This window comes from Engystomops pustulosus, chromosome 2 (assembly GCF_040894005.1).
Source record: "Engystomops pustulosus chromosome 2, aEngPut4.maternal, whole genome shotgun sequence".
Taxonomy (NCBI): Eukaryota; Metazoa; Chordata; class Amphibia; order Anura; family Leptodactylidae; genus Engystomops; species Engystomops pustulosus.
Window position 1 is genome coordinate 172,198,876 of NC_092412.1, and position 17,142 is coordinate 172,216,017.

General features: G+C 39.7%; 1 protein-coding gene across 5 annotated transcripts in view; it reads left to right on the forward strand.

Annotated features, from left to right (window-relative positions):
* Positions 1 to 17,142, forward strand: part of ELAPOR1 (endosome-lysosome associated apoptosis and autophagy regulator 1) — a 627,159-nt gene that overhangs the window by 168,279 nt on the left and 441,738 nt on the right. For all 5 annotated transcript variants that reach the window (XR_011853280.1, XM_072137292.1, XM_072137294.1 and 2 more), the window contains exon 5: positions 2,973 to 3,120. Coding sequence is in view for 4 of the 5 variants with exons in the window: in XM_072137292.1 (XP_071993393.1) it covers positions 2,973 to 3,120 (148 nt within the window). In the remaining variant the exon portion in view is untranslated. The remainder of the gene's footprint in view (positions 1 to 2,972; positions 3,121 to 17,142) is intronic.

Genomic DNA, 17,142 nt, shown 5'->3' on the forward strand with positions numbered 1-17,142 from the left:
CCTTTAATCTACTACTAGTTCACTGCCTCCATACATGGCCGCCTTATCAAACGTGCTGTGTCAGGCAGAATTTTGGATTGTTTTCATGGCTTCCATGTTAACTTTGTCGCCACCCTGCTGTTTAATCCACAAAATATACTGGCAAACTTTTATCATGTACCGATATTATTTGAGCGCTTCTTGCTCACCTCCTTTGGTTCCTCTCTGCCACCCATTGGTTTGAAGCCTGAGTCCATTTAGGGTATGTTGCCATGCCACTCTCTAGCCTGCCGCTGCTGCCGCTGCCTCTGCATGCCGTCCCCTATAGTGTCAGGGTCAATTATTGGATGTTTTAGATGCTATCTAGCCTCATTCGGTCACTCTGTCATGGCCATGCTGTTACCCATAATTTTGGCATAATGGTGCGATTAAGCAGCCTCAGAGGCATCCATGCATGCTGCCCCTGCTGTTTCCTGTCCATTTCCGTGGTGTTTCCATCCTTTTCTGAGGTTCCCAGGTGTTTGGCCAAGCTTCCCTGTGCAGAGCCTTGGTCCCCTTGAAAAATGCTCGAGTCTCCCATTGACTTCAATGGGGCTCGTTACTCGAAACGAGCACTCGAGCATCGGGAAAAGTTCGTCTCGAATAACGAGTACCCGAGCATTTTAGTGCTCGCTCATCTCTAGTCCAGTGTGCTGGAGAGGCAAATAGTGTATTTCTCATCTAATTTGCATATAACTTTACAGGTGATTTTTAGCATAAAATAGGAAATACAAGAAAGAATATCATTACCCTACATCTTACCCTAAATAAGGGTGTTGTTAATATAGTTGTGTAAAATCTGTGGCACTGTCCCTTTAGTACTTTCCAATAATAATAATAATAATACCGTATTTTTCGGACTATAAGGCGCACTAAAAAACCTATGATTTTCTTAGAAATCAAAAGTGCGCCTTAGAGTATGATGCGCCTAATATATGAATCAGGAAGAGCTCCGGGCCAAATAGCCACAGCGCTTCTTCATCTGCCGCCTAACCTGCTTACCTCTGCTCCCTGTGTCCTTGCTGCGGCTATCCGTGGGGGTCGGTCACTTCTCCTGGTTGCTCTCTCCTGGCGCGATCGGCACCAAGTTCAGGAGTTTGTGGGGGCCTGGGGCGTTCAATCTTCAAAATGTCCCGCGTCGTAGGCATTCTGACAGTAGCCGCCACTGCTGTGATGCTGCTGTGTCGCCCCTATGCCTCTCTGCTCGGCAATCAAAACCACGCCCCCGGACCCTCTTCTATCTGAAGCGCCCGCCTGTGCCTTATAATCCGGTGCGCCTTATGTATGCACCAACACGTCTAAGGTGCCCTTTATTCTTAATGCGCCCTATACGCCGGTGCGCCTAATCAGCTGAAAAATACGGTAATAATTAATGGATAAAGATGGTCATTTGGGATTTCCATGTGTAATTATTTAGGGACAAAAGAAACCTTAGGTTCAAAATTATTCCTCACCATTAAAGGGCTTTACCTATGTAAGTTAGTTTTCAAATTTTTATGCGCTAAGATAATTTTACTCAGTTTTATTGCTGTTTTAGCTCCTATGACTCATTGTAAAATTCCAGAGTTTGGGCAGGGACTCTCTAAGCAGACACTTCATGATTCGTCTGTGCTGAGATGCTGTGTACTTAGATTATCATGCTTCAAGGTTTATCTACACTTTTATTTTGCTTCTGAACATTCAGTATTCAGATTATCATGGTTCAAGGTTTATCTACACTTTTATTTTGCTTCTGAACATTCAGTATGTTTGTTAATGACTGAATTAGAGAATGTGTTACTTTTGAAGAATGTTGTCTTGTGGGAATACCCTTTTAACCCCTTAACGCTCTGCGCCGTAGCTCTACGGCGCAGAGGTATAGGGATTGTATGAAGAGGGCTCACAGGCTGAGTCCTCTTCATACAAGGGTGGGGGTTGTTGCATATTGCAGCAAACCCCCACCGCTAATAACCGTGGTCGGTGCTTGCACCGATCGCGGCTATTAACCCTTTCATTGCCGCCGGCAAAGTCGCCAGCGGCATTTAAAAGACGGCGGCGCGTGAAGTATTGCAGAAGTATTGCAATATATGGTAGGAACGATCTGACCATCTAGGGTTAATGTACCCTAGATGGTCTAAGAAATAGTTTAAAAAAAAAAGAAAAAAAAAGTTAAAAAAATTTATAAAATATTAAACAATTCAAATCACCCCCCTTTCCCTAGAACTGATATAAAACATAATAAACAGTAAAAAATCACAGACACATTAGGTATCGTCGCGTCAATAAATGCCCGATCTATCAAAATATAAAAACTGTTACGGCCGCCGGTGACCTCCGAGGCGGGAAATGGCGCCCAAATGTTCGAATTGCGACTTTTACACCTTTTTACATCACATAAAAAATTGAATAAAAAATGATCAAAATGTCGCACAGACCTCAAAATGGTAAAAATGAAAACTTTGGTTCATTTCGCAAAAAATTACACCTCACACATCTCCGTGCATCAAAGTATGAAAAAGTTATTAGCGTCAGAAAATGGCAAAAAATTTTTTCTTTTTTGTACACATTGGTTTAATTTTTGAAAATGTATTAAAACACAATAAAACCTATGTAAATTTGGTATCACCGCGATCACACCGAACCAAAGAATAAAGCTGAGGTGTTATTTTGAGTGCACAAAGTCGAAAAAACTGAGCCCACAAGAACATGACGCACATGCGGTTTTTTTTCAATTTTTCCTTATTTGGAATTTTTTTTCAGCTTCGCAGTACACGGCATGTTAAAATAAATAACATTGCAGGAAACTAAAATTTGTTACGCACAAAATAAGCTCTCACACAGGTCTGTACACGTAAAAATGAAAAAGTTATGGATTTTTGAAGGTGGAGAGCGAGAAATGAGCGGAAAAACCCTGCGTCCTTAAAGTGTGAGGTAAAAACTTTCTGGATACTATAAACAATTTTTTTTTCTCCTAGGTCACAGTGGGAGCCCCGTGAGGATTATGTGGCATCTAATACTGATGAATGTACAGCAACGTTAATGTATTCAGTAAACTTGAAACAAGAAGGAACTATCAGCTTTGAATACTTATATCCTGATAGCAACATTGCCTTTGAATTCTTTGTAAGTATAAACTAAGTAACAACAGTGTTCTACTAGTACCATTATGTTTGAAAATTTCTGACACCTTTAATATAAAAACGGCTTTATAAATGCATAACAAAATTGAGTGTGTTATGATTTTTTTTTCTTGTGATTTGCACAAAATTAAAGAGGTATTTTGTGTTAAAATTATTAATAGCTTAATTAAAGAATAAAATCTCTATATCACATTAGGAGCATATAAACACAGAATGGAACAAGAAGCAGACACATCCCTGTAGAAGTCAGACCGGGTTTCTGTAGATTGGCCACTACTTATTTAAGTGGTTAAAAGCTTCTACTGAACTAAAGGAGCTATTTTCCTCTCTTACCTCTTTATCAGCCGCTGGTCTGTTGAGTGCTAGGTGACAGACCATACCAAAGTGATTTATATAGAGAAAGGAATTAGTCAGCTCACCTGCAAGTCATGTAGCAGTATCTGGCATAGTTGGAGCACAGACAACTTTTTTCCAAGTCGATACTTAGAGAGGATGTACACTTGAGTCCAGCTTACACAGCGTGAAAAATTTATTTCAAAAAGTTAAAAGTTCATCTTACAATTGAACATGTTGGAGACACAGACATACACAGCATTAATGCCTACGCTTTTCGGAAAGATCTTTAATCATGGCATAACGTGAAGCATGAACAGGTGGTTTTTAAATAACCCGCTGTTGCGGTCATGCGATCACATTTAAAGAAAGATAACAGAATTAAAAGTTGAACAAAGAATTCCAGAAGGAAAGAAAGGTGATCCAGCGCATATGATAAAAAGATGCCACCAATTTTAATGACAAATTCCAATTACAGCAATACGTGCAAAAATGCACTACAGCACTGCGTCCAGGTGGTGGGCTACAAGCGTAAGCCTACGCGTTTCGAGCGTTTCACACGCTCTTACTCATGGCTAGTACACATCTGAATGCGGGAGACTGAAATAGTATGCATGGAGGGGACGTCAAGGGGGGAGGGAACAAAGTTACACCCCGAACTGTGACGTGGTATAGGCTGAACGTGCAAGTCTGCCGCACAGGTGTGTTTACATCTTAATGCTTTAAAAACACATTTATTAGTACATTCCTTAAAATAGGCACCTTTGTGAACGAAAAGCATAACAACATTAAAATGTAACAATGTAGCATGTAGTTATAGAGAAAAGCAAAGTATGGAAATTACACATACTTACAAAGGTAAAATAGGCTGAAAATCTTATTAACAAGCATAGGACAGTAATAGTGGCGACCTAGGTAGACATAAGGTGTAAACTAGTTCATGTGTATATGCGTTGTGGGGAGAATTTTAATTTTACTAGTTGTTGTTGTTCAATAAAGTGTTTGGAAGCTCCCGATATGGTTTTTTTTACGGGTTGAATTATTAGCTCCGGTCTTGCCTATGTCCCCCAGGTGTTCAAGAATGCGACGTTTTAATTTGCGAGTAGTGGCCCCTACGTATTTGATATTGCATATCGTGCATTCTATAATATAAACGACGTGGTTACTATTGCAGTTGATATACATTTTGATGTCAAACTTCTGTGAATTATCTGAATTTGAAAATAGTTTTTTAGTCTTGACCACGTTACAGGTTTTACAAATTTGGGCTCCACAATGGTAAAAACCTTTATGTGAAAGCCAGGTAGAATTGGGTTTAATGTTGTGTTTATAGCTAGGTGAGATCATGTTCCCTATGGTTAGTGCTTTTTTTGATATAACATTGCAACCATTTTTGAGTATTTGTGCTAATTTTTCATCTTGGTAAAGAATGGGTAAATGTCGTAAAATCATGTTTTTGATATCAAATTGGTTGCTGTATTGCAAAACCAGAAAAGGATTATCATTATACTGGTTATCCTGTTTTGTTTTTTCTATCAGTAAATCCCCTCTTTGTTTTTGACTGACTATACTGCTTGCCCGATTTAACATGCGATCCGTGTAGCCCCTTTTAGATAGCCTCCTTTTAATGTTTCTATTCTCGGTCAAGTAGTCTTGCTCTGAGTTACAATTCCTCTTAGCACGCGTTAATTCACCCACAGGTATTGACTTGATAGTATGGCTGGGGTGTAGACTACGTGCGTGCAAAATGGTGTTCCCAGCTACTTTCTTTCTGAATGTATTTGTATTAATATGACCCTCATCCGTGTGAAGATTCAAGTCCAAAAACACCATATGATCCTTGTTGCTTGTACAGGTAAAAGTAAGGTTACATTCATTATTATTCAAAAAATCAAGAAATTCTGGTACGGCAGACACATCGGCGCGCCAAATAAATAGCAGATCGTCGATGTATCTGCCGTACCAGAAGATGGCATCTGTAAAGGGGTTGACATCGCTGTACAGATAACACTCCTCCCACCATGCCATGGTGAGATTGGCTATGGAGGGTGAAAATTTGGCCCCCATAGAAACCCCCTTGGTTTGGAGGTAAAATGTTCCATTGTAAAGAAAAAAGTTGTGGGTCATTAGGAACCAGAGGACATCATTAATGTAATTCTTAAGATCAGCATTGTACATGCTATATTTGTTGAGGTGAAAATTAAGGGCTAACATAGCTTTCTCATGGGGAATGGACGTATACAGTGATACTGCATCACAACTAACCCAAGTAAACTGATCGGACCATTCAATATTATTGAGACTTCTGAGAACGTCCCCCGTATCTTTTAGGTAACCTGCTGTTCTGGTGACCAGGGGCTGTAGGAGTGTGTCCAACCATTCGCATAAGGGCTCTTTCAGGGATCCAATCCCCGAGATTATGGGTCACATGGGTGGTGGACGTTCCCCCTTATGAACTTTGGGTAAAGTATACAAAATAGGGGTGAAGAAAGTATATCGGAAACTAAAAAAGAGAAATTCCAAAGAGACCTCTTCGATTACAACCAGAATCAGGTGTATGAATGGGGAAGAAGAGAACAATATTGGGGCACTCCCAAATCTATCCTGAAGAAACCTAACAGAAAACGCTTCTCCAAGAAAAAAGCTAAAGTCAATTTCAGTTCATCAGAAGCAGATTTATCAGATGTAACTCCTGATCAATCAGATAATGAAGTAAATGCACGGCAACATTCTCAATCTGCATATTTCCAGAAAAATAAACCAAATAAAGCGACAAAAAACGCAAAAGAAGAGGTGGCAGAAAACACCCGAAAAAAAGATCTGGAAGTAGACCGCAGCCTGAGGAGCCAACAAAAACAAAAATCGACCAACAAATAATTGATTCTTCTAAAGACAGTGAGGGAGTAAATGTTCTCAATCTATCAAATAAAAATCTTTCCAAGGATCAAATCGATGTTTTATCGCTAGGTCTGAATTTTGCACCATCCACAAATTTTGATCTCTTCTCTACTCTTAAAGATATTAACAAATTTATTCGAAATTTAACAGTCAAGAGACACTTTATGGATGTTAACAGTACAAACGACACTATGAAACAAAACAACTATAAACATGAATCCAACATTTATAAGAATCTTACCTTTCAGGAACAACGAACGCTCATGACTCTGCAGGATTTGGACACTCACCAGACCTTACATAGTGTACCTGTACCCCAACCAGGACACATTAGAAATTCCAACTTCTACCCATACAATCTAGGACAAACTCTATGGATATATTCCAAGATGTTATGGAACGAGATCTAAAAAAACTCTCGGATACTAATAAATTCAAACACAAACAGAATATGAACCATAAAATGAGATGTGCCCTCAAAGAACTTAGGGAAGACCAGGGACTAACTATCAGAATGGCAGATAAGGGGGGTACAGTGGTAGTAATGAACACCCAAGATTATGTCCAACAAGTTGAAAACATGCTACAAGACAGTACCACTTATCGCAATCTCCCCTCCAACCCCACGGAAATTTTCAATAAGAAAATCACAACTTTAATTCAGGGGGGTTTTCAGCTGGGAGTTATTGATATGAAACAAAGAGATCATATGCTAGTTGAAAACCCAGTCACCCCTATTTTGTATACTTTACCCAAAGTTCATAAGGGGGAACGTCCACCACCCATGCGACCCATAATCTCGGGGATTGGATCGCTGAATGAGCCCTTATGCGAATGGTTGGACACACTCCTACAGCCCCTGGTCACCAGAACAGCAGGTTACCTAAAAGATACGGGGGACGTTCTCAGAAGTCTCAATAATATTGAATGGTCCGATCAGTTTACTTGGGTTAGTTGTGATGCAGTATCACTGTATACGTCCATTCCCCATGAGAAAGCTATGTTAGCCCTTAATTTTCACCTCAACAAATATAGCATGTACAATGCTGATCTTAAGAATTACATTAATGATGTCCTCTGGTTCCTAATGACCCACAACCTTTTTCTTTACAATGGAACATTTTACCTCCAAACCAAGGGGGTTTCTATGGGGGCCAAATTTTCACCCTCCATAGCCAATCTCACCATGGCATGGTGGGAGGAGTGTTATCTGTACAGCGATGTCAACCCCTTTACAGATGCCATCTTCTGGTACGGCAGATACATCGACGATCTGCTATTTATTTGGCGCGCCGATGTGTCTGCCGTACCAGAATTTCTTGATTTTTTGAATAATAATGAATGTAACCTTTTACCTGTACAAGCAACAAGGATCATATGGTGTTTTTGGACTTGAATCTTCACACGGATGAGGGTCATATTAATACAAATACATTCAGAAAGAAAGTAGCTGGGAACACCATTTTGCACGCACGTAGTCTACACCCCAGGCATTCTATCAAGTCAATACCTGTGGGTGAATTAACGCGTGCTAAGAGGAATTGTAACTCGGAGCAAGACTACTTGACCGAGAATAGAAACATTAAAAGGAGGCTATCTAAAAGGGGCTACACGGATCGCATGTTAAATCGGGCAAGCAGTATAGTCAGTCAAAAACAAAGAGGGGATTTACTGATAGAAAAAACAAAACAGGATAACCAGTATAATGATAATCCTTTTCTGGTTTTGCAATACAGCAACCAATTTGATGATATCAAAAACATGATTTTACGACATTTACCCATTCTTTACCAAGATGAAAAATTAGCACAAATACTCAAAAATGGTTGCAATGTTATATCAAAAAAAGCACTAACCATAGGCAACATGATCTCACCTAGCTATAAACACAACATTAAACCCAATTCTACCTGGCTTTCACATAAAGGTTTTTACCATTGTGGAGCCCAAATTTGTAAAACCTGTAACGTGGTCAAGACTAAAAAACAATTTTCAAATTCAGATAATTCACAGAAGTTTGACATCAAAATGTATATCAACTGCAATAGTAACCACGTCGTTTATATTATAGAATGCACGATATGCAATATCAAATACGTAGGGGCCACTACTCGCAAATTAAAACGTCGCATTCTTGAACACCTGGGGGACATAGGCAAGACCGGAGCTAATAATTCAACCCGTAAAAAAACCATATCGGGAGCTTCCAAACACTTTATTGAACAACATGGGGATAATACTACGGGCTTCCTAGCATATGGCATAGAACAAATTCGTCAAAATACAAGAGGAGGAGATCGTAGTAAAAACCTCTTTGATAGGGAAGCATTTTGGATACTGCATCTCGATACCAGATTTCCTAAAGGGATGAATTACAAACATGAATTTATGTTCCACTATTAGCCCATATTCAAGATTCTCACATTTTTCAAACCATATCCACACACAGGTCTATCTTCAGGTCTGAACACGTCTCTACATATACGATAGGTCGCGCACCGGCTCTTCCTCTTGTACTCATAAAAACAATAATAACTAGTAAAATTAACCCCTAGGCGCACCAGGACGTTATAGTACGTCCCCGGGGCTAGATGCTTAGCGCACGGGGACGTTCTATAACGTCCTGCTTCTGGCACCGGCTCACGAACGGAGCCGGTACCAGAAGCAGCGGCTGTCAGCTGTCTAGTACAGCTGACAGCCTGCGCTAACACCCGCGATCGGAGCCGGCTCCGATCGCGGGTGTTAACCCCTTACACGCCGCGGTCAAACATGACCGCGGCGTGTAAGGGTGTTTGCGCTGTGGATCGGATCCCCCGTGCCGCTTACCGGGGGATCCGATCCATTTCTGGGCAGCTCCGAGGACTGGCATGTGCCCCGGAGCTGCCCGGTCTCCATGGCAGTCAGACCCCTTCCGGGTCTGACTGTAAACTGTCTGAGCATGCGCAAGCTTGCTCAGACAGTTTACACTGCTCTGCAATAAAATAGTATTGTAGAGCAGTGTATTGAACTTAAACCAGTGATCAGAGCATCACTGGTTCAAGTTCAAGTATGTATAAGTAAAAATATGCAAAAACACTTAACACTACACATTATAATAAATAAAAAATAAATACATAAAAATATAAGCCCCTAAAATGTCACTTTCCCATAAAAACACTTAATAAAGTATAAAAAACACAAAAACACAAAAAACCCCGCATATTTGGTATTGCCGCGTCCGTAACAATCTGTATAATAAAACAGAATCGTTACTGGACCCGCACGGTACACGCCGTAGAATTAAAAAAACCAAAAACGTTCCGAAAAAAGATCATTTTTAATTAATACCCTATAAAAAAATGCTCTAAAAAGTAATTTAAAAAATGTTATGCACTCCAAAATAAGCCCACTAAAAAGAACAACTCTTCTCGCAAAAAATAAGCCCCTAACTAGATTTGTCAGCCGAAAAATAAAAAAGTTATGCATATGAAAAGATGATGATGCTAAAATGAACAAGATTTTCTCCAAATTGTTTTTTATTCAGTACAATTGAATAAAATACACAAAACCCCCACATATTTGGTATCCCTGCGTCCGTAACAATCTGCATAATAAAACAGAATCGTTATTAGATCCGCAAAGTTAACCCCGTAAAAAACAAAACAAAAAAAAGCTCCAGAAAAAAGATCATTTTCAATTAATACCCTATAAAAATGCTCTAAAAAGGGATTTAAAAAATGTTATGCACTCTAAAATAAGACCACTAAAAAGAACAATCCTTCTCGCAAAAAATAAGCCCTTAAACAGATTTGTGAGGCGAAAAATAAAAAAGTTATGCATATGAAAGACGGTGATGCTAAAAGTAACAACATTTTTGCCAAATTACTTTTTATGCACTAAAAATGGGAAAAAAATAAAAAATCTATATAAATGAGGTCTTTTTGTAATCGTGGCGACCCATAGAATAAAAATAATATACTATTTTTATGGTATGGTAAACAGCCAAAAAAAAAACCCCATAAAAATCTTCCTGAAAAGTGATGATTTTCATTTCCTCCACCAACAAAGAGTTAATAAAATCTCACCAATTAGCCTATAGATTCCCCCAAATTACGTACCAGAAAAGTGCATCTCATGTGGCAAAAGAAATAAGCCCCTATAGGTCCACATTAAAAAAAGAAAAAAATTATAGCCTGTACAATGTGACATAGCAAATCTGATCTGGATGGCGCCTCCTTCCCTTCTATGCCCAGCCGTGCGCCCATACAGCAGGTTACCACCACATATAGAGTATCCGTGTACTCGGGAGAAATTGGGTAACAAACTTTGTGGAGCCTTTATTCATTTAATCCATTGTAAATGTTTAATTTTCCACCCAAAATGAGTGTATTGTGAAAAAATATTACAATTTGCAGACTGCACCTCCATTTTGTTTTAACCCCTATAAAACACGTAAAGCGTTAACAAACTTCTTAAAAGTGGTTTTTCATACGTTGAGGTGTGTAGTTTCCACAATGGGGTATTTTACGAGTCCCACTATTATTTAGGCCTCTCAGTGTCAATTAGAAGTTGAGCAGGTCCATCTAAATACAGGTTTTGGTGATTTTACAAAAAATTTGAAAAATGATACCTAAATTCTGAGCCTCATAACATTCTAGTAAAATATGTGGAATCTTAAAAAACCATGCCAACATAAAGCAGACATTTGGGAAATGTAAGTTATGAATTTATTTGGGAGCTATGACTATCTGCATCAAAAGTAGAGAATTTAGAACGTTGAAAATAAAGAATTTTTCCAAATTTTTGCCAAATTTAGTTTTTTTTCATAACTAAACACAAAAGATATCATCCAAATTTTTAAACTAATTTGAAGTACAATGTGTCACGAGAAAACAATCTCAAAATCCCCTGGATATCTCATAGCGTTCCAAAACTATAACCACTTATAGTGACACAGGTCAGATTTGAAGAATGGGGCCGCGTCCTTAAGGCCAAAATAGGCTGTGTCCCCTAGGGGTTAAAATTCTCCCCACAACGTATATACACATGAACTAGTTTACACCTTATGTCTACCTAGGTCGCCACTATTACTGTCCTATGCTTGTTAATAAGATTTTCAGCCTATTTTACCTTTGTAAGTATGTGTAATTTCCATACTTTGCTTTTCTCTATAACTACATTGTTACATTTTAATGTTGTTATGCTTTTCGTTCACAAAGGTGCCTATTTTAAGGAATGTACTAATAAATGTGTTTTTAAAGCATTAAGATTAGAGATGAGCGAGCACTAAAATGCTCGGGTGCTCGTTATTCGAGACAAACTTTTCCAGATGCTCGAGTGCTCGTCTCGAATAACGAGCCCCATTGAAGTCAATGGGAGACCCGAGCATTTTTCAAAGGGACCATGGTTCGGGAATAAAATGTGTTATTTAATTGAAAAAGAATGTCTTCTGATAAGTTAGCAGATGTATGCAAACTTCTGCAATCTGTTCTTCACTGTTCCGCGCGTATATTATCTCCCGACAAGTTAACAGATGTGAAGAACAGTGAAGAATAGAATAAAAACAGTGAACACAGGATCATTTAAGTGAAAAACGCAGTGAAAAACACAGTGAAGAATAGATTACAGATGTTCGGCACATCTGCTTACTTGTCGGGGTGATACGCTGTCCCGGGATCCGCTCCTCTTCTTCCACTGAAGTCTCCCCGTGCTGCCCGATGTCTCCCCGTGCTGCCCGATGTCTCCCCGTGCTGCCCGATGTCTCCCCCGTGCTGCCCGATGTCTCCCCCGCGCTGCCCGATGTCTCCCCCGCGCTGCCCGATGTCTCCCCGCTCTGCCCGATGTCTCCCCGCGCTGCCCGATGTCTCTCCCGTGCTGCCCGATGTCTCCCCCGTGCTGCCCGATGTCTCCCCCGTGCTGCCCGATGTCTCCCCCGTGCTGCCCGATGTCTCCCCCGTGCTGCCCGATGTCTCCCCCGTGCTGCCCGATGTCTCCCCCGTGCTGCCCGATGTCTCCCCCGTGCTGCCCGATGTCTCCCCCGTGCTGCCCGATGTCTCCCCCGTGCTGCCCGATGTCTCCCCCGTGCTGCCCGATGTCTCCCCGCTGCCCGATGTCTCCCCGTGCTGCTTGATGTCTCCCCGTGCTGCTTGATGTCTCCCTGCTGCCGTTCTGCGCGTATCTTCCGACAAGTAAGCAGATGTGCCGTACATCTGTAATCTATTCTTCACTGTGTTCTTCACTGTCTTTTTCACTTAAATGATCCTGTGTTCACTGTGTTCACTGTTTTTATTCTATTCTTCACTGTTCTTCACTGTGTTTTTTTAATTAAATGCTCGATCTCGAGCAGGGGAAATACTCGTCCGAGCAACGAGCCGTTTCGAGTACCTTAATACTCGAACGAGCATCAAGCTCGGACGAGTATACTCGCTCATCTCTAATTAAGATGTAAACACACCTGTGCGGCAGACTTGCACGTTCAGCCTATACCACGTCACAGTTCGGGGTGTGACTTTGTTCCCTCCCCCCTTGACGTCCCCTCCGTGCATGGTGTTTTTGGACTTGAATCTTCACACGGATGAGGGTCATATTAATACAAATACATTCAGAAAGAAAGTAGCTGGGAACACCATTTTGCACGCACGTAGTCTACACCCCAGGCATTCTATCAAGTCAATACCTGTGGGTGAATTAACGCGTGCTAAGAGGAATTGTAACTCGGAGCAAGACTACTTGACCGAGAATAGAAACATTAAAAGGAGGCTATCTAAAAGGGGCTACACGGATCGCATGTTAAATCGGGCAAGCAGTATAGTCAGTCAAAAACAAAGAGGGGATTTACTGATAGAAAAAACAAAACAGGATAACCAGTATAATGATAATCCTTTTCTGGTTTTGCAATACAGCAACCAATTTGATGATATCAAAAACATGATTTTACGACATTTACCCATTCTTTACCAAGATGAAAAATTAGCACAAATACTCAAAAATGGTTGCAATGTTATATCAAAAAAAGCACTAACCATAGGCAACATGATCTCACCTAGCTATAAACACAACATTAAACCCAATTCTACCTGGCTTTCACATAAAGGTTTTTACCATTGTGGAGCCCAAATTTGTAAAACCTGTAACGTGGTCAAGACTAAAAAACAATTTTCAAATTCAGATAATTCACAGAAGTTTGACATCAAAATGTATATCAACTGCAATAGTAACCACGTCGTTTATATTATAGAATGCACGATATGCAATATCAAATACGTAGGGGCCACTACTCGCAAATTAAAACGTCGCATTCTTGAACACCTGGGGGACATAGGCAAGACCGGAGCTAATAATTCAACCCGTAAAAAAACCATATCGGGAGCTTCCAAACACTTTATTGAACAACATGGGGATAATACTACGGGCTTCCTAGCATATGGCATAGAACAAATTCGTCAAAATACAAGAGGAGGAGATCGTAGTAAAAACCTCTTTGATAGGGAAGCATTTTGGATACTGCATCTCGATACCAGATTTCCTAAAGGGATGAATTACAAACATGAATTTATGTTCCACTATTAGCCCATATTCAAGATTCTCACATTTTTCAAACCATATCCACACACAGGTCTATCTTCAGGTCTGAACACGTCTCTACATATACGATAGGTCGCGCACCGGCTCTTCCTCTTGTACTCATAAAAACAATAATAACTAGTAAAATTAACCCCTAGGCGCACCAGGACGTTATAGTACGTCCCCGGGGCTAGATGCTTAGCGCACGGGGACGTTCTATAACGTCCTGCTTCTGGCACCGGCTCACGAACGGAGCCGGTACCAGAAGCAGCGGCTGTCAGCTGTCTAGTACAGCTGACAGCCTGCGCTAACACCCGCGATCGGAGCCGGCTCCGATCGCGGGTGTTAACCCCTTACACGCCGCGGTCAAACATGACCGCGGCGTGTAAGGGTGTTTGCGCTGTGGATCGGATCCCCCGTGCCGCTTACCGGGGGATCCGATCCATTTCTGGGCAGCTCCGAGGACTGGCATGTGCCCCGGAGCTGCCCGGTCTCCATGGCAGTCAGACCCCTTCCGGGTCTGACTGTAAACTGTCTGAGCATGCGCAAGCTTGCTCAGACAGTTTACACTGCTCTGCAATAAAATAGTATTGTAGAGCAGTGTATTGAACTTAAACCAGTGATCAGAGCATCACTGGTTCAAGTTCAAGTATGTATAAGTAAAAATATGCAAAAACACTTAACACTACACATTATAATAAATAAAAAATAAATACATAAAAATATAAGCCCCTAAAATGTCACTTTCCCATAAAAACACTTAATAAAGTATAAAAAACACAAAAACACAAAAAACCCCGCATATTTGGTATTGCCGCGTCCGTAACAATCTGTATAATAAAACAGAATCGTTACTGGACCCGCACGGTACACGCCGTAGAATTAAAAAAACCAAAAACGTTCCGAAAAAAGATCATTTTTAATTAATACCCTATAAAAAAATGCTCTAAAAAGTAATTTAAAAAATGTTATGCACTCCAAAATAAGCCCACTAAAAAGAACAACTCTTCTCGCAAAAAATAAGCCCCTAACTAGATTTGTCAGCCGAAAAATAAAAAAGTTATGCATATGAAAAGATGATGATGCTAAAATGAACAAGATTTTCTCCAAATTGTTTTTTATTCAGTACAATTGAATAAAATACACAAAACCCCCACATATTTGGTATCCCTGCGTCCGTAACAATCTGCATAATAAAACAGAATCGTTATTAGATCCGCAAAGTTAACCCCGTAAAAAACAAAACAAAAAAAAGCTCCAGAAAAAAGATCATTTTCAATTAATACCCTATAAAAATGCTCTAAAAAGGGATTTAAAAAATGTTATGCACTCTAAAATAAGACCACTAAAAAGAACAATCCTTCTCGCAAAAAATAAGCCCTTAAACAGATTTGTGAGGCGAAAAATAAAAAAGTTATGCATATGAAAGACGGTGATGCTAAAAGTAACAACATTTTTGCCAAATTACTTTTTATGCACTAAAAATGGGAAAAAAATAAAAAATCTATATAAATGAGGTCTTTTTGTAATCGTGGCGACCCATAGAATAAAAATAATATACTATTTTTATGGTATGGTAAACAGCCAAAAAAAAAACCCCATAAAAATCTTCCTGAAAAGTGATGATTTTCATTTCCTCCACCAACAAAGAGTTAATAAAATCTCACCAATTAGCCTATAGATTCCCCCAAATTACGTACCAGAAAAGTGCATCTCATGTGGCAAAAGAAATAAGCCCCTATAGGTCCACATTAAAAAAAGAAAAAAATTATAGCCTGTACAATGTGACATAGCAAATCTGATCTGGATGGCGCCTCCTTCCCTTCTATGCCCAGCCGTGCGCCCATACAGCAGGTTACCACCACATATAGAGTATCCGTGTACTCGGGAGAAATTGGGTAACAAACTTTGTGGAGCCTTTATTCATTTAATCCATTGTAAATGTTTAATTTTCCACCCAAAATGAGTGTATTGTGAAAAAATATTACAATTTGCAGACTGCACCTCCATTTTGTTTTAACCCCTATAAAACACGTAAAGCGTTAACAAACTTCTTAAAAGTGGTTTTTCATACGTTGAGGTGTGTAGTTTCCACAATGGGGTATTTTACGAGTCCCACTATTATTTAGGCCTCTCAGTGTCAATTAGAAGTTGAGCAGGTCCATCTAAATACAGGTTTTGGTGATTTTACAAAAAATTTGAAAAATGATACCTAAATTCTGAGCCTCATAACATTCTAGTAAAATATGTGGAATCTTAAAAAACCATGCCAACATAAAGCAGACATTTGGGAAATGTAAGTTATGAATTTATTTGGGAGCTATGACTATCTGCATCAAAAGTAGAGAATTTAGAACGTTGAAAATAAAGAATTTTTCCAAATTTTTGCCAAATTTAGTTTTTTTTCATAACTAAACACAAAAGATATCATCCAAATTTTTAAACTAATTTGAAGTACAATGTGTCACGAGAAAACAATCTCAAAATCCCCTGGATATCTCATAGCGTTCCAAAACTATAACCACTTATAGTGACACAGGTCAGATTTGAAGAATGGGGCCGCGTCCTTAAGGCCAAAATAGGCTGTGTCCCCTAGGGGTTAAAATTCTCCCCACAACGTATATACACATGAACTAGTTTACACCTTATGTCTACCTAGGTCGCCACTATTACTGTCCTATGCTTGTTAATAAGATTTTCAGCCTATTTTACCTTTGTAAGTATGTGTAATTTCCATACTTTGCTTTTCTCTATAACTACATTGTTACATTTTAATGTTGTTATGCTTTTCGTTCACAAAGGTGCCTATTTTAAGGAATGTACTAATAAATGTGTTTTTAAAGCATTAAGATTAGAGATGAGCGAGCACTAAAATGCTCGGGTGCTCGTTATTCGAGACAAACTTTTCCAGATGCTCGAGTGCTCGTCTCGAATAACGAGCCCCATTGAAGTCAATGGGAGACCCGAGCATTTTTCAAAGGGACCATGGTTCGGGAATAAAATGTGTTATTTAATTGAAAAAGAATGTCTTCTGATAAGTTAGCAGATGTATGCAAACTTCTGCAATCTGTTCTTCACTGTTCCGCGCGTATATTATCTCCCGACAAGTTAACAGATGTGAAGAACAGTGAAGAATAGAATAAAAACAGTGAACACAGGATCATTTAAGTGAAAAACGCAGTGAAAAACACAGTGAAGAATAGATTACAGATGTTCGGCACATCTGCTTACT